This window comes from Pygoscelis adeliae, unplaced genomic scaffold (assembly GCF_000699105.1).
Source record: "Pygoscelis adeliae isolate BGI_AS28 unplaced genomic scaffold, ASM69910v1 Scaffold48, whole genome shotgun sequence".
In the NCBI taxonomy this organism is placed as follows: Eukaryota; Metazoa; Chordata; class Aves; order Sphenisciformes; family Spheniscidae; genus Pygoscelis; species Pygoscelis adeliae.
In genome coordinates this window covers 922,207-941,027 of record NW_008825618.1, presented here as the reverse complement: position 1 = coordinate 941,027, position 18,821 = coordinate 922,207, and the positions used below count along the sequence as shown (strand labels likewise).

Genomic DNA, 18,821 nt, shown 5'->3' with positions numbered 1-18,821 from the left:
GGGAAAGAGGGGAAAGTATTTCAATGCCAACTCCAGTTCTGGCTACACGTTCCTTTCCCTTTTTGGAATCTACAGAAGTGATCTGAATTTCCCAAGTTTAGAAGCTAAATAAAACATGACAGATACTGTATTTACAGCCGTTAGAGTCTTACATGGTGGCTGCTTTGCAGAACCAAGATATCCCTCTTTTTCTCCCTCCCTCCCTCTCTTTGAACCAGAGCAATGCGATCTGGAAGCGATATGACAGTGGAAGCAAATGTGACAGCTATTAAGTGCTCAGCAACCGCACAGCAAGCGGCACTAGATAATGGAGCTACTTGTAACGATGAAGAAATGCCAGATGAACCAGCGATTTAGAGTTATCAGTTAGTTCTTGCAGAACACAAGGAGAATTCTAAACCTCCACTTTTAGCACTCTCCTGGAAATGAGGAGCAAGATCTCGATCGAACAACTCTAGCTAGCTCTGATACTTTTGTGGCCCCATTACCTGCACCGCCTGTGCACCAGCCATTTTTAACATATTCGCTTCCAAACCATCTCAGCCATGTAGGGCAACTCTGCGTAGACAGTTTAAGTGCAGAGACATCACGGGTCCACAACATTACTTCAACATTTAAAGTTCTTCTAGTTTCAACAGGAATTGAAATTGCTTAGTTTTACTCAGCATCAAATTCTTCCCTAGAAAAAAATGACCTAGCAGTAAGCATTTCTCCTGCAGTTGGTATAAAACCTGAACTGGTTAGTCACCTTAACAAGCCTTCCAAAGACTGCAGCTCCTCTGGGGAACACATACTAGGATCTCAATAGTTTTTAATAAGACTAGATTTTAATAGGTTCAGTGAAAAGCTCGCATTTGAACAGTGAGTTTCTGAATGAGGAGATGTAGGTAAATTACATGAAAAGGACAAGCTGATTTGAGGAGTATGGAAACATACACAGTACATGAAATAACGTAGGAGATCTAAATAATGTCCTTTTGAAAGCTGCAGACATCTGCCTACCCATACAAAAATTACCCTAGTAGAGGAATATAGCACAAAAGTATTGTATTCTCTGCTTCTTCAAGTGATGAAGCTGTTCCCCGTGGATAAGCTTTCCACATCCTACACACCACTGTGTACATATAATGAAGTTCTCTAGCATACTTTAAAATTTAAAATCTAACCAAAAAAGTCACTAGGATTCAGAGACATGTCTCCAGGTGCAAAAAGAGATCACCAAACATCCATTTACAGTTCACATGCTAAGCAACTGATATGCAGAATATCTATTCGGAAATGTTTCATTAGTAACATCACGTTGTGAGTTTTCATTTATCCTTTCATTGTTTTTACTCAGTCTTTCAAGTAAATATTCCTTCTTCCTACCCCACTTTTCTACTTTCCTCTGTCCAGGCCAGCAAGAGATATTAACAATTTCTTTTTTTTTTTCATTCCATTGCTCTATTACCAAAATAAAAAAGAACAGAGACATGTCTCCAGGTGCAAAAAGAGATCACCAAACATCCATTTACAGTTCACATGCTAAGCAACTGATATGCAGAATATCTATTCGGAAACAGAAATGTTTCATTAGTAACATCACGTTGTGAGTTTTCATTTATCCTTTCATTGTTTTTACTCAGTCTTTCAAGTAAATATTCCTTCTTCCTACCCCACTTTTCTACTTTCCTCTGTCCAGGCCAGCAAGAGATATTAACAATTTCTTTTTTTTTTCATTCCATTGCTCTATTACCAAAATAAAACAAGACAGAGACAAACACAGAACAGGTGGACTTGTTCTTTATAAAGCAGGTCATAAGGACATGAGCTCTTTGTAAAAGAGGACTTCATCTTGTGGGAAGATTGAAAATAAAAACTAATAGTGAAAATACTGTATCAGAACAGAAAAATGGAATTAAAAAATACTAGTCTTGTAGATCAGAAAAAGAGTTGAAAAGTTTCAGTGAAGAAATACTGCAACAAAACAATGTTTCTGACCATAAAGGAAAGACCTGCTAATGAGGAAGAACCTTAACAGGTCCCTCATATACATATTTACTCACAGAGAAATATGATTCTTTATGCCAATGCAGTGTGAAATTCAGAGCTTAAATGAAGTTTTTCAAATGCACTGAAAATAAACACACCTTTAAGGTACTCCTTCTGCATATGTGTGTATCTTTCTCTACCTTCCTCTTACTTTTCATTTTATTCCCTCTCCTTTCCACTTCTCCACCTGCAAGGTCACAGTTCCACCTGTGCAAACCTTTGGCATTTGCGTTGGCTATAGGAATAGGATCCAGTGCTGCTGCAACTTGGCAATTCATGCAAAACAACTCTCTCCCAAATGCGGGTGCAGAGTCACGTGTGTCCCTCAGCAGAGGAGCGCCCCAGGGCACCAACACATGCCTTAGTCAGGTCCTCTCCAACACCACTGCCTAAGGGGCTTGGAGAACTCCGTTGCCAAACCGCCTTCTCTTGGGGTAAGAAGAGCTCTCCCAGGGCCCCAAATCCAAGGAGGCAAAGGACTCCTGCACTTTGCAGAACCTCTCAGCACAGACTGCAACAGAATCTTAGAGCCTATTTTTCAGGTGCATTCAAGGTTGGGGCAAATAACATCAAGCTAATTCTAAGAGGCAGCCATTGATCCTCACTCAATCATCTCAGATTCCATGTTCTCCCCTCTGTCCACCAGAGATTTAGTAAAAAAAAAAAAGTCATGCAGCTACTAACCTTGTCAGTTCCTCCTGCAGCTGAGCGTGGTCAGGTGGGAAGAATTTTACCACAAATTTTACAACAACGTGCTTTGGTCCTAGGGGAAATGTCAAAGGAATTTAGTGAACATCAGTATCACGCTGGCCAAATTTTATTATGCAGAATGATGTACGAGGGGTGATTCATGGAACCTGCAGCGCATACATTCATGCTACCCTCCTGTCCTTTGTTAGTATTCAGGTTATTTAGAGATTGCACAATAAAATTTACACACAATAAAAGAGAACAGTAACTCAGCAGAGGGATACTCTGCCAAAACCAAGTCTGTTTTTAGTAATTACATCAGTTGATCCAATAAAATATATTATGTGTGTTTATTTTCCTTGCTTCAGAACAGGAAGGAGTTAAAATACACTCTATTTTTCAAGTCCACTAGCAAATTACTATTTCTGTTTTAACAGCAGCACATTTGTTCTGACTCTTGTAAGTACAACCAGTGACAAAAGGAGCAATGCATCTCTCTCTCGTGGGATGGAGAGGTGCCAGAGCATACACTCAGACTGATATGACCAGAGAGGCACCTAGGAAAACTTAATCTCAATGGCAAAGCTCAATAAATTAAGAACTTTGCTGATATTTGACAGAGAAACAAAATCACCAAAACCTTTCCTGTTCACTTCTACTCTTCCCAGAGCTGATGGCTATTTACAAATTCCTTTTGGCTCCCACCACCCACCGTAACTCTCTCTGATGCCCCTAACCCAATGGTTTCCTCCTCGTGGTCTCAGACAGTTCCGAGCTCTGCAGCAATGTCACAAAGCTGTAACATATTTGCTAGCTTCTTCCCAGCAATAATGTCTTCCTGTTTTTTTCTTTTATCCTGATTACTGTTACCTTTTGGCAATGCATGCTTCCTTGAATCCTTCTTTTACTGCATGCTTTTTTTCTCTACAAAACTGTTTCCTCCATTGCCACCACTGCCTCTTCTAGTGATTGACTAAACCTCTGTCTCCTACTGGGTCAGCCCCTTCGTATGTTCATGTGACATTATTTCACAGCATGCACAGTTCATCTTTTAAGGACAGAACAGAAATAAAAAATAATCCAAACAAAATTCAGTGGAGAAAGTTGAGAAGATACAGATCCCAATTGACAGTCTCCTAAAGTACTCTCAGATTGACGAGACAAATGACAGCAAGGAGGTAAGTACTTACTTCTGATCTGTTTCATAACAGGTTTCAAAAGATCAAGCCACACCTGAAAACAAAAGAAGGTGGTGTTACCATCTCTGAACAAACTACTGCTCGCAAAGGAGCATTTTTCATTGCACTACTTAGATTTTAATTTACCCCCCCCCCCAGTGTGGTCATCATGCTCTCCCTAATTATACGTAGTGGATTTTCTCCCCAAAACTGAAAGATGCTCAGGGAACAGCACTGTTAATGGGCTGTCACCATGGCACAGCTTTTGAAGCAGTACAGATTCAGAGAGCTGGGAAATAGCAAGGGGATCTCCCCCTCACTTGTCTTAGATACCAACAATCATGGCACGTTTGGTCAGGAACCATTCGTTTTGTGGAAAGAACAACGGAAACAAGGAGTTCAGAAAAAGACAGTCCTATACTGTCATTGTGGTCTTCACCCAAATTAATCTTAAGAAAGGCAACTGAAAGGGGCTGGTGCTTGCCTTTGAGCTGGGAATGCTCGGCAAACAGAGAAATGAGAAGGCGGCAACCTCCTAGTTTTGGGGACCCAACAGGAGTCCCACCATGAGGCCTGGGCATAAATGTGGAGCTCCCCTGCTTGGCCCCATGGAGATGAAGGAGTCTCACCACCACCACCTGGGCAAGGAATGTCCTCTCAGGTCAAGGGCATGAGGCAGACATGGCACAAAGCGCAGGTGGGAGGAAGTTTACTTTATAGCTGTGTAACATTTTCTCTTTTCTATAAACCTGGGAAGCTCAGGCCTAGGATTTCTTAATTGGGGGCAGTGTAACTTCTGCATATAGTTTACTTTCATCTGGTTTTTAACAACCCATTTTTCAGGACGGTGTGTGGGTCTTTCCTTCAGCTTTTGAAAGAGAAGCAGTGGGTGGAAATACAGTTTTCAGAGCCTAAACCCCCGTTTTGCAGTCTCAGTCAGAAGGGCCTGGGCAAAATATTACGGGAAGCTGAGAGAGAATCACGCAGAAAGTAAAAGGCAAACGACTTGCAGGGCCGGGAGAGGTGCAACAGCTCACGGTCCTCAGCTGGTCACTATGTCCAAGATTTGTATTTTGGTATCTCACTAAATTGCACGGAGCCTCCCTTGGAGACATGTGGAATTTGTGGAGGAACATCCTACAACCGTCACAAAGGTTAAAGCCGTTAAAAAACAAATTAACCGAGCCTTCCTCTAGAAAAGAGTATGTATTGAAAAGAATACATCTTCGACCTTTAATAATTTTAGATTATTCAGAGACTGAAACATACTGAAAATATCCATTTTAGAAAATCACCTGAGAAGCCAGACGGGAACAGGCCTGTATTGCTGCTATAACTGCTCCAATGCTGTTTGCTATTTTCATCATTACTAATATGAGTGCTTCCAACTCGCAAAGACCTCACATTCCTGCCCTTTCACACCCACTAATGTTTCTCAATGGAATTCTTTTTATGTTTCTCAGCCTATGAAAGTCTTTTTTTTTTCAAAAGGGCTAAAGAAACTTGGTTATCCAAGAATAGGAACACAGTGTTTATCACACGTTAAACTGGTTCTGACACTTTTTGGCATTTCAGTAACTTAAAACTGTTTTGTTTCAGAAAGTTGGCATGTACATAATCTGCAATGAAGGTCAGGGACTTTGCCAAGTTTAGTGGGGAAAAAAAAAATCCTGAATATGAAACAGCCAACTTACAAGAATATGGGAGTAATGTATTTTACTTGACACGAAAAAAAAATCTTCTCTCTCCCTCCAGAGGGAGTTTATGATACAGCATGAGCACATAAGTGCGTCATTCCTTTCTCCCCTTTCCCAATCATCCTACAAGCAAGTTACAACATCCTTGACCAGCCTGCTGCATACTAGAAATGCGTGTATTGAACATGCATAGGGAGAAAGGTGGGGCAAAATGAAGACCTCACCACTATCACCAAACCCAAGCAATCAAAACTTACGCATCATGCAACTCCCACACTGTATCTAAACACAACCAATCTGAGAGTGGTTTATAAACTGGAAATGAAAAATAATGTGAGGATTCAATTAAGATTCATGTTTTCAATTTTCTCTGGAACTACAAAGGCTAGATTATTTATTTTTTAAACAAAGTCTGGCATTCCGTGATAGTGACTGGATTTCAGCAGCTGGAGAATTGGGGCAGGCATCAAGTGTGATGAAACTCTGTGAAACCCCAGGCTTGGCAATAGTGCTTTGTTTCTCTTCGTCCCAGCAGGAAGTGCAGCCCTCAGACCCTCCACGTTCATCTCCCATGCAGATCTTGTCTGCTACAAGCACGGCACGCTTGAATGTATACAGCTGCCAGGCATCTTGACATACAACTGTCAATATGTCAGATATGAGGTCTGGAGCCTTGCACGTTGAAACAAACACAGCTGAACTGTGAATACATGACTTCACGTACATATGATTACATCCAAACAAGTATGCTCTAAATATTTATTTTTCCTTTTACATTGCATTCTACATTGGAAAAGCAGCTCATTCTCTTCAGATGACATGAATGTAAAATATGCACGTGTGTTTTATTTCTCAGACACACCAGTAACTGCAATTTTTTTTTATTTGCACAATGCTTGAGTTCTACCTTATGGCCATTATGAAGCTCAGAAAGTTTTAAATCCCACAGGAACATTCACCTCAACTGCATCATATAAAATTAAGTGTAAACATTACTCTGAGTGCTGCTCCACATTGAAACAACGATTCATAATCCAATCTCTTGCTTCAGAGTTTCTGTGAGTTGCTTTTAGGTGGTCGAAGGCATTACTTCCACTGAATCTCACCATTCTTGGGCCACAGCTGACTGGATGTGGGCAAGATTTGGGGATCCCTCCCTTTTTCAGAAGCAAAGATTGGAACAACCAGCAGGGACACGGACCGGCGCTCTCAGATACTTGGCTAATATTTCCTTTTGCAAGAGTAGGGGCCAGGTGAGTTACCATGCTCGATGCATGGAGGCATTTTCATTCAGGTCAAACTGGCAATAGCCTTAGTGGGTTTTCTCCACCTTCCTCTTCATCAGAGCCCTGGCTCCCTCACTGTGATCATCTGGACATATTTCCAGCCAGTCAATTCCTGCCACTGCGAGAGCCTCAGGCACTGGCAGCACCGCAAGCTCTCCCTTGTTCTGCCTCAAGCAAATAAACCATTTTGTTTTCACAAGACTGAAAACTGTTAGTTTACTTCAGGTCTCTGAGCAGAACACAGAGGGTCATCTGTTTGAAACTTAATGACCTGTGAAGTAGAGAAGGTCGATCAAATGACCTTCTCTATTTTCTAGAAAACTAAAAAGCAACTGTATATACACAAGATGTTAGGATTTGTTTCAGCTTTACATACTGACATTCCTGATGTATGTTTGTATGTATGTCATTATTAACATGGCTACATGGACCCTCTGTTGTAATAGTACTGTACAGTTGCACTGTTTTGAAGAGTTATGTTAAGCTCTCAAGTTACCTAAGCATTAGCCAAAGATATTTGGCAGAAGATGAAACTTTCTAGTAAACTGTATTTCATGTAAATCCAGGAGCAAGCTGCGAAGCAGATGACTTTCAAAGATTGATGTCTATTTTAAAAAATTTCCTCTTTAATTATAGTTAGCCTAAAACTTTATGACCACTAGCGTTCAGTTTTAGTGCCTATGTAAGCCTACACTAAGGCATGACAACAGATTTTTTTTCCTAATTGCCCAAAGTCATCTGCTTTAGCTCAGCCAGGCTACTGGCGCAGAATTCACTGAACAGGCAAAAAAGCCAGTATACACCAGAATGTACTGGTCAAACAATCCAGATAACTAGCACACATGCCAGTAGGTCACACGGTAAGTCTAAAGTGAAACAAACTTCAGAAGGAAAGTCATTAGAGGCTGAGAAGTCATTAGCCTTTGACTTTCTCTGCTACACGATACTGTTTTCGCCTAGAAGTACTAGCGCAATACCTGAAAGTTGCTGGCAGCTGTTCTCTGAGTCCAAAGTGTCAGGACCAGGACACCTGCCTGTGCCACACAGCTCCCCAGACAGGACTTTCATCAATTTATTTGGGGTTTTTGGTTTTGCTTTCCTTTTTATTAGCCTCATTGCCTTTTATCTATCCATTTGCTTGCCCCATGATGTTTCTCATGGAACTGTGTCACAATCATTGCAACTTCTCTGTCTGTAGAGAAAGATTATTTCTGCACTCCAAATTAAGCCGGACTGTAAAATCAGAGTTAAGACTGCAACAGTCTAGCCTTTGGCTTCTCTACTGCGACTGATAAAATGCTTTTCCAACTTGTGTCTGAACTGGCTGTTACATTCAACACAGATGAAATCTGACAGGAGTAATCAGGTTTTAAAAACATTTCTTCAACTCCAGCAGGCAAGAACATTTTTTTAAAAAAGCCCTTTTTTCTTTTGGAGATTGAGGATTAAATATACCTTATAAGTAAGGAGCAGAAGGAGAGAACACAGTGTGTATGTAGATGAAAACCAGCTGAAAATTAATCCTTTTACATACCATCATCTTTTTATGATCTGGAAATTCAAGGCCAAAATAGTCGCCTTCAACAAGGTTCAGGTGGTTGCAAACAGCATCATGCAAAACTTTCCCTGGAGCTCTTTGCTGTAAGAAGAAAACAAAGCCTAGGGTTACAAAGATGCCTTTAATTAGTGACATAAAAATTATTATGCTAAGAAATTGTCCAGCAAACAACACTGTCAAAACAGTTTACAAAAATCAGTGGATATTCCAACCATACCCACAGGGCAGTTGACAATAATTACACTAGTTTTAAAGCTGCATAAAATATCCATCTATCCCTGGATGGCAGCTCAGAATCCACCTTTGGTGCTTTTTTATTTTTGAGGGAAAAATAGCATGAAATAGAAGAGGTAGAAGAGGGGGACTTGGGATATAGCTTTCTTATGTCTGCCAAGGCTAATTTCTACTGCGAATTTCACAAGATAGTTATTTCATCCCATGGCCCTTCAAGCCATGTCAGGTGGTGCTATATATATCTGTGTACAATACTGAAACCAAAATGTTCACTGACAGACCTGTCATACACAGCACAAGGGTCTGAGGGTTTGCTGGACACCGCTTGATACACAACAGGCTCAAGTCCTGGGTTCTGACTTCGTATGGGCTTATCCCAGGCCTCCTGCTGTGAGGCACTGAGGCTGGTCAAGGCCTGTCTGTGCTACCCTAACAGAGGTGTCGAGTAATTTGGAGAAGTCAAGAGCAAGCATTTCCTTCCACACACTGAAAGTCTTCCCTCTATAAAGACCAGATGTTCTAGCCCAATATTAGCTCCCAGAGCCGCGGCTTTGCTGATTGTAAGGACTCTTCTCATCAGCACGTCAGTTAAATCCACATCTGCAGCAAATACTGAAAATTACAGCTCACCAGCAAGACTTCAGCAAAAAACACTGTTTCTGTATAAAAAGGCCAATCACTGAAATAAAATATTTTTGTTCCTTGCACAAATGCACCTATTTTAAGTCAAGAGGCCCTGAAACACAGATCTCCACTCACTTCAGAACAAGTAATAACCCATTAAACCGCACAAACTCCACCATTACAAGAGACCCATCACACCCCGGACAAGTGCCCTTGCACTCAACCTACAGATTGGCACTTTCCCTTTCTGCCCAGTAAATAATTACCAGAGCAAAATAAAACAGCAGTAACCGAGCGAAGAAAATAAAAACCATTAGAGGCGGGCAGCCTGGCTGACCTGGCTCAAACCTGAGCCTGAGCCCAGGTCCCGGCATCTCCAGGCAGTGCCCGTACCAACAGGCTACTTGCGAGAGGGCAGCTGCTCAATCCTACCTCCTCCCAGATATGTCACTACGCAGTTTTGTCTCTGTTTCACTGGGATACCAGAAAACAAATCCCCAGGTTTTTTCCATCTAGGGCAATACCTGGTTTCCAGTCACAATCCTAAGCCCAAAGCATCTTTCCAAAGGCAATTTAGCTAACATTGTCTAATATGAATTGTGAAAAGTAAATACCCAGTAGCGAGTCTTACACCAGAGAAATTAAAAAGATGGCATTTTTCTAGGGAAGGCACAGGATATATGTGCCACCACAGTGGCACTGTCACCCCAGTGATGCAGGACACGATGACCGAACCCTTTACCGCTGGCTGGTTTTGAAAGTCAGAAGGGAAAAGCCAAGCTCACCTCCCCAGGAACTTGCTGAGCAGGTTTTTACCCAACATACTCCCAGTGCCTCTAACAGACCTATGCCACCAGGAAGCAATGTTCACTTAGATTATTTTATTAACTGCTTGTTAACGTTAGCTGTAGCAAACATTAGCTTCAGGAATACCGTCAGAAAACAGATCAAGAACGATTGCAGGTAGGAGTACTATTTTTTTTTAAGCATTCATCATAACCAACCTTGCAGTAACTAAAGTAATTCATACCAAAATGCCAAATAAGAGGATACAGAGAGGGCAAGGGAAAAAAAAGACATCTATTTTTCTAGACAGAGCACTTCTAATCTGACGTAATGCCATCCAAAATAAATCTCAAGTGCAAATACATTTGAATACACTTACTTTACGTCCTCCACCTTCATTAAACCGAAAGCATCCCCAATGACCACTGCCCAGCCCACGCCAGCCATCGCGCCTCATGTGTCAGTTCTAACAGAAAGCCTCCCACATTTTCCACTCCATCTATCGCCGTACATAGGCACATCCAAACACACATCGTCTCTTAATGAAAGAGCTTCTCAGTAAGTGCATTTTCTTGGAGGCAACAGAATAATATTAAAGAGACATTAGATGGAGTGTAATAACAATATTAGTTTACTGCTCCAAAAATACGCCTAGAAATGATTTAGAAACTTCAGGCAAATGCTCCTGCTCCCAGACTAATCTCAGGCCTCCTCAGTTTGGCTGGGGCCACTAGAGAGCAGAAGGACATGTTTAACAGCCACCCTCGCAGCAAGAGGCAGAGGATATTGCTTTCCTCCATGTGCACAACCAGTAAAATGGAAACATGCCTGTGAATATGTATGTATATGTCTTATTAAAGTACCTGATGGACTCCTGTCTGACAAAGACCAAATTTCATTGTTTCTCCCAGGGAAAAAAAGGTGTCTCTGGGAGCATGGAGATTTTTGACTAACAGGAAAAAAGGCAGAGAGCCACACCGTCCAAGGTTGGCTGAGGAGAGCAAGCCTGTCTGATCTCAGATCATGAGTAAAAGCATCTGATTAAAACCTGCTGAGTGTTTTCATAAACTTCTTTTCTTACAGACATTTAGACAATGGAACGGCAGTCTTGTAGCATTTATGTCACTTGGCATTTTCTCTGGAGTATGCCTCGGAACATGAAATGCTGCTTACTCAAGTATTTGTAAATAAGATTATTATTCTAAACTCATCTTAGCTTTGATCAGTCTACCTCAAAATAAAATCTGACAGTTTATTCAAGGGAAACACTGTGCATATAAAATCTGCTGAGATTTAGAGCCTGATGACACTCTAGTCGTGCAGGACCAGGAGAAGTACAACATCCACAAAAGCAGGAACTCTTCGGTCTTACAGAGATGTTGACTCAGTGCAGTTCCATGACATCCCTACTAAAAAATTTAAACACAGTAAATTAAAATCTCAGTCCGCTGGCTATGGAAGCAAACCGGCAGTCACTCAGATCACAGCAAACATGAGCTGACAGAGGAAGCATTCAGGAATGAGTGCGCCATACCAATGACATCATCTGTAGCCAACAGTCGTGTCCGACTTGAACGTGGTTACAAGGCTTACGGGACAACACAAGATTTCTCCAGAACTTGGAAGACATTTTCCAACCATCAAGTGTGGTCCTGCTGCCACGCCTCAGACAGCGAGCACAAGGCAAGCTTCATCAGCTCCTGCCCCACGGCCCTGCGGCTGCACCCATGTCCCACGAGCCACAGCTTGGATGCTTTCCCTGCTCCACACTGGCACGGGTCTGATCCATGGGGGCCCACAAGCCCCCCAAAATAGCTACGCATGCATGTAAGGTTGCAGTGTAGGGTGGGAACTGCACTACAGCCTGCACGAGGGCCTTTCCCTGCCACAGTGAGAAAGCACAGGAGCATTACATGACCATCACAAAAGCCTCATACACTGGAGTGAGGGAAGGTCATCAATGTGGCCAAACGTGGAAGTTGTGGGAAAGGAGAGCCAGGAGACCTACCTCCCGCTCTCCCTGAGCATCATCGAATTTCCCTCCCCAGTTTTTTCAGGGAGGGAAAAAACTGACCCAAAGGTGAAGATCAAAAGAGGAGGAGGCATGCAAGTGGGACATTGACATGGAAGCTGCCACAATGAAGGCTGGTGGCAAGACTATACCTCCAGACCATTTGCTACCACAGATGCCACACTGTAAGGCAGTGAGCAAAAGGAAACAGAAGGGTATGGTATACTGGTGGAATACAACTCGGGGAAGATCACATGCAACATCCCGAAGCTGGGAAGCAGCTGCAGCGGGTGGCAGTCCTCTGCTCCTGTTTTTGTTGACAGCCAGATTCTTGTATAATCAATGAAGAAATATTGCAGCTCCAGAGTGCAATTCTTCCTACCCCAAAACAGCCATCCGAGCACACTCGCAATGAACCTTTCCTTAGCAATATAGTTGTACTCTGTTACTCGTGACGACAAGGAACCCAGACGCCTGTGTTACAGGGTTCATTTTAGATGAGGTGAATCCCAGCCATACTGACAGCAGGGAATTACTGTTATTCTCTTGAGGTGTTATTTAGTTACACCAAAGTAACATCATAAATTTATTGCAGTGAAAAGCAGCTCACTGATTTCCAGCTACACATCCTTATTGCTTAATGCATTTTGAACTGGCCTTTCATTTAGCTCTGTCAAATCACATTTTAAAAGTCACTTTACATTTTCAGGGAACATCAGGCCACTAAGTTCTAAATTATGAATAATGTGCACCACCACATTTAGCTGCAAGCTATGAAGGTACCCAGTCAAAGTAGCCTGCTTTACACATTGTGTGTGTGCATTCAACATTTGCTGTCCGCTCATTATTTCAGTCCTACTCAATTCACCCTCCCCCTACTCCCACCAAAATCCCAAACAGTATGTTGCTTATGATCTTCCAGTGGTGAATATTTTAATAGGTTCAACAACTCTTTCATGTTCTAGCCATCACCAATCATCTAAAAAAATCTCCCTCTACATACTTGTTCAGACCATTCTTTGGCACAGACTGCAATACAGATTTTTTTAAAAAAAGAAAGTGCATTGCAATATCTGGAAGATATCCAGGAGTTTAAAAGAAGTGGGTTTGGACATATTCCCCCACTCCCCAGTTAATTTAGCAATTATTTCACTAACCATATACCAATAAAAAAGTGTCTGTTTAGGATCAAATAGTGATTTTACCATTTTTTATCTGTCTAGCCAATTAATCTCAGATCCGCAGTTGAACAGATCTTCAATTGAAAGGTTTTTGTTTGTTTGTTTGTTTGTTTTTACATCACTGAGCAGTAATACCAGGTTAAAAAAACAAATAAAACAAGCACTTTCTTTGGAACATCTGAAAAATATATGTCCCATCAGTATTTTGGTCAAAGTAAGAGATAGCTTCATGTGGCAGCACAGACTATTCCTTCTCTTATTCCTCAAAACTGCTGCAAATGGATCAGAAAAAAGTTTGTTTGTTTGTTTTTAATTACACTTGCTTGTGCATTAGTAAACAGCTGATAAGGAGAGAAAATAACTCTTTTACATTAATCTAAAAGAAAAAGGTACATTCATCATTCACACCTGCCACAATATAAAGGCAGACATTTCTTCCACTAATGTCTTGTTCCCGTCACATTTTGAGTGCTCAAAAATGAAATGTGACAATTTGGTCAAGCTAAATATTTTACAAATACTTAAATATTATACTGTACAAAGTTTAAATACTAAGTCTAAAATTGTATTTGTTCTTTTGCGGGAAATCACCCTGGAAACCCCGTGCCCTTCAGATCAGTCTGATTCCCAAATTATTTTTATACTCCGGTTTAACAACTGCATTGAAATGATAGTGAAAATTTCACCCAGTATTTTCATGAATATTTCTGAAGTCATGTAGTCATAATCAATACTAAAAATAACAAACCCACATTCTTAACAGCATGAATTTTCTCAGTTATTCAAAGCTGTTAAAAATTATATATGTGCCTACAGCTTTGAAAAGGAAAAAAACCACAAACAACAAGTGTTCATGATAAGCAAATAGTATAAAAATAACCTCAAAGATGAGATTGAGCAACAGGGTTCTTAAACAAATAACAGGGTTCTTAAACAAATAGCCCTGCCAGAAATTTATACTTCAAAGGAGGCTTGAAAACTACTCACAGGAGAACAATGCCATCAGCATCCAAAGACAAATTTCACATTTTAAACACTTCTGCTTTCTGGCATAAAATGAAATGCATAATTCATATTTAGCAAAAGTCTATTGCTCGAAGGGTGGGACTAAAAGCCATAAGCACTGGTCCGAGTGTTGTTGCTCTGGACCTAACACTGCCAAGACACTTGGAGATCCTCTGCCCTTTTTCTCCTCTCCTCCCTTTCAATGTGTAGGTGTTAATCCTATAGGAAGGATTAGATGACTATAAAAATAGCTTTAGACCGTAAAGATAGCTCTTACACCTGGGCTTACTAGTTTTCACTTTGCTGTTCAGCTTAGGCTGGGTAGTTAGGAAGCGTTGGAAGAAGCGTGACTCGTCACCCCTGCATACCAAGTCAAAGCAAAGAGCAGAAGTGACACCTTTAAACAGCGCAGCCACGCACTCCCACCACTACTTCTAAGAATGCAGACCCCCACTCTGTACCTACAGCCACCAGGTATCCACCCCATTTGGAGGGAGGGTGTAGAAGAGGCAAATTTTCATGATAACCTGAAGGCACCTCATTCCTTTTAAGATATTTTCCATTTCAATGTAGTTGAAGGCTCCACTCCTGGCACGTATCCCACACGCTTTTGAACAGAGTGTGCACATACCATCAAAGGCAGGATTGAGGCCAAATGCAGTAACAGAATAAGTCTCTTATACTGCCTTAAAAACAGGCAATTGATCATCTGCTCTGTGTGTACAATAAGACTATTTAGTGTTCCTTTCTTTCAAGATTTTAGTGGACTGCTTTCCCACTTTACACTCGCCACATAAGCTGTATTCCTTTTAATGCCAGTGCTTGCCTTCCATAGCCTCTGATGTACAGTTTTACCCTTCAATCAATTTTGCTGGTGCTGGCGTCTTTTTTAAACAGTGTGATTGTAACATATGGTGCTTTTTACTCCAGGTGTGTTTTACTCCAAATACCTGCCCTTAAAAAAAAATGCAGCAACAAAGTTACATTTTTTCCCCCACCTATCAGCTATGACAAACAAGACGACTGAAAAAATGGCTATTTTAGGTATGCGATTGCTAACCAAAAATCAACACAGCAAACAATTATCGAGGCAAAAATACAAAGAGAAGGATTTTAATAACCATCTCCTTCGCTTGCATTTCTAGCACCTTCTCCAAAAGAAACTTGCAATTTTCTATATTTGAACATACACAGATTTGTTATTGTAACCATGCTCTTGGATTTCTGATCATGACAAACTGGCTTATGTCAAAATATTTTCTAAAATAGGCAAAAGCAGAAGGATTGCTCTGACTAGACTTTAAACTCTCTTCCAGTGCCCAAAATCAACTTTACTAGAAATAGCCAACAATAAAATTCAGGTGAAAATTAAATACTTACCAGGAAAAGAGCTAAATAAATAAATCCTCTTTAATAGTTAAATAGTGTGGAAGGAAAAAGAAAAAGATGATCTAGCAAAGCTAATATAAAGTTTTATGATGAGGATATTTTCAGTAGTGCTTGGTTAAACTTTTTCTTACAGCACAGACTAATACAAAATTCAGCTACAGTAAATCCTCAGGTAACTGTAGATCTCCATAATTACAGTACAGTAAAGCTACTGGAATTGGAGGCTCTGCTTGGTCTCTTTTCACTTGGCTCATAAAATAATAGCTTTATAACTTAATGGGCAAATACCACCCACACTGTATTATATATGCCATTTCAATGTGCAAGTGAGGAAATAAAAAAGGAGAAGAGATGGGCTGGGCCCCTTCAGAACTGAGCCTTTCACACCACAGACCAACCTGTCATCTTCAGGTGTAATGATCCAATCATTTGATTTCTTTGCAGTTCCTACAAATGCAAACTGATATTAATACTGATTTTATTTCCCACGTTTAAATTACTCTAATTTCTGCTAATTTCTGCTTGACAAGGAGTTTGTTACTGCAGATCCAGCAGCAACCACCACAAAGCTAGTGGAGCCCTTTGTAAAGAAGAAGAAAGGGGAAGAGAGGCAGATTCTTTTAGGCAGGAGAATTTCCTCCTCAGGTAGCTATAAGGACAAAATCCCACAGAATTTATTTTGCACGTCTATCCCACTGTCATCAATGCCAAAGCAAATCTGGAACTTCTCGTCAGCTAAACACCATGAACCCTATAGACCAAAAAACGTTCAGCCTTTGGTTGCTGTAGTCTAAGTACACATCTGTTTATTACAAAATGTTATTCATGGTGAAAAGCGTTAACAAAACACTTCATGATTAGTTTCCCAGTTCCCTGGCTCCTTTAGCTGCGTTACAGCATTTTAACTAGTGGACATCTAACTCTCAGCTAGAAAATACAACTGACTTTGTATTAACTTTTCTGTACTCATTTTTAAAAAGGTACATTTGACACATAAGTACCTAAAAATCACTTTATCAGCTTAAAAGGGATGCTCTGATCCCCTCTGCTAATGAATTCAGCTGAAAAAATTCATTGTTGTCTGCCTAACGAGCCTCTATGAAATTGTCCTGATGGGGACAATGCACGTCTTCGTGTGAAACATGAATGCTGATCTCAGTAACTCCCAAAAAACCCTAACCCCAAAAAACATCAAACCGCAACAACAGGTCTCTGCACAAGCTCATTAGCCCTCCTGAAAGAACCCAAACCTTGTTTCTTGTAGTACAACCATTACTGCTAACTTCCTTCAGATAGGTGTAAAACATTTGTGGGAAATCAGTGGTGGCAGAGCGAGTCTTTTAAGTAACTGTTTAAGGCTGCAAAAATTTCACACACCAACCACTCAGTTCTTGGAGACTTCCAGTGGGACACTCTTGCCAGAGCCACTGTTACGAAAACAAAATTATTTTCCTTGAACATAATTTCAAACGCAGAGTGTGGACAAGAAAAATGAGGCGTTAAAAGAACAATGAAAAAACTTACTACTAATATGTCATCTTACTCCCTAAATTAGCTCTTGCAAATGCTGAGTCATCTCTGCCTAATTTTACTAGCAAAACTAAAAAGTGTTTTGTGGCTGTTCTTTATCCCGTTAGCAAGGCAAACATCCACTGCTGGGAGAGACCATTTTCCTTTCTGAAGAGTATCATCAGCACGACGTATTCCAGCTTCAGAGCCTTCACACTGAATGGTGATGACTTGCAAGAACCAGAGCCAGCCCGTCATGAATTTCAGATCTTGGAGTGAGTTGCGGAGCAGATGCATAAAACAGTGCTTTCCTCACGACCTGAAACAAACTACTTTGCAAATCAGCACATATGAAAAATGGAAGGCAACAATACTTTTGTGCTACATGGCTTTTCTAAAACCAGGTGCACGCTAAAAAAGCTTCCCTGACAAGCGATGTCTCACTGAGAGGTGCGAGAAGGGAAGGAGTCACCCCAAAGCCATCACAACTATGACACCAAACCCCATAGTGGAGACCCAGGGATGCCAGCAGGCACCTCTCTGACAAAGATTACCTCTGAATTATCTGTGTTTAATTGACAGCCACGGGGTGTAACTGGGCAGATGTCCCCATCTGGCACAAGCTGCACCTCCACCACGAGCCTCTGCCCGCAGAGATGTGCCCAGCGGCTACGGGCACAACATCCTGTAGCGCAGGGGTGCCCACAGCACAAGCCCAGTGCGTGCACTGCCGACACTGGCTTTGGAAAACACACAAGACTCGTTTTCAGAAACTAGATGGGAGTTTGATGCGAAGCTGATAGAACCTCATTTTTCAGAACGTTTTCTTTATGGAGAGCTGTATTACTGAAGCTCAACTCTGGAAGCAAGTATATACCTGTCAAATAAGTGTTGATATTACTTTCCCTCCCTGTGAGCAAAAAACTGAATGAGTTTAACCCCCAGCCTCGGCGCTATTTAGCAGCACACTGTGCTCCTTGTTTCTTGGGCAGAGCTGCAACCGAGGCCCAGAACACTCATTAAAAATACCTCAGATTAAATTTCATAGCCCACAACTTTTGAAAAGGAATATAATGGCACCATTCAGTGCTTTCAGTGTAATTCATCAGCATAGCAGCCAGCGTGTCATTGGGGATGGAAACCCCAATCTCTGTGACACCCCCCACCCCTTACCTCCCAGTTCTCCACTCCTCTCTGTTTCAAGGCAAAAATCATCTAACCACATTCTTGGGTTTTCTTCTTTTAACGTTAAGTAGTGCTTGAGAAGAAAATAAAAGCATTCTATTATTCAGACCACTTTCTTCTCTGGTCTGTTTTCTTTGCCTGCTCATTTTTCCTCATTTTGTTTAGCCATAAGCAAACACTTTACTAGAATGAAGGAGTAGGCAATTCTAAAGTCATCAAATATGAAAACAGAGCCCTTATAGGCAGACTGGAAACATGAGAATATGAAGTGTTATGACTATATGGGAGTTATTAACTACAAAACCAGATTGAGATGCAAAGTGGTTATTTACTATTTTTATTTGGATACATTTTAGTTTAGCCATGATTCTAGTAAAACCTGCTGAAGAAAAGAAATCATTTAAATGCAAGAACTCTGAGACCTGGAGGGGGAAAAAAAAAAAGAAAAAAAAAGAGA

At 41.1% G+C, this 18,821-nt stretch overlaps 1 protein-coding gene across 1 annotated transcript in view; it reads right to left on the bottom strand.

Annotated features, from left to right (window-relative positions):
- FARP1 (FERM, RhoGEF (ARHGEF) and pleckstrin domain protein 1 (chondrocyte-derived)) overlaps window positions 1–18,821 on the bottom strand; it is a 175,508-nt gene that overhangs the window by 64,593 nt on the left and 92,094 nt on the right. The window contains exons 2-4 of the mRNA XM_009333330.1: window positions 8,417–8,521; window positions 3,912–3,954; window positions 2,716–2,794 (exon numbers count right to left, since the gene is read on the bottom strand). Coding sequence (XP_009331605.1) covers window positions 2,716–2,794; window positions 3,912–3,954; window positions 8,417–8,521 — 227 coding nt within the window. The remainder of the gene's footprint in view (window positions 1–2,715; window positions 2,795–3,911; window positions 3,955–8,416; window positions 8,522–18,821) is intronic.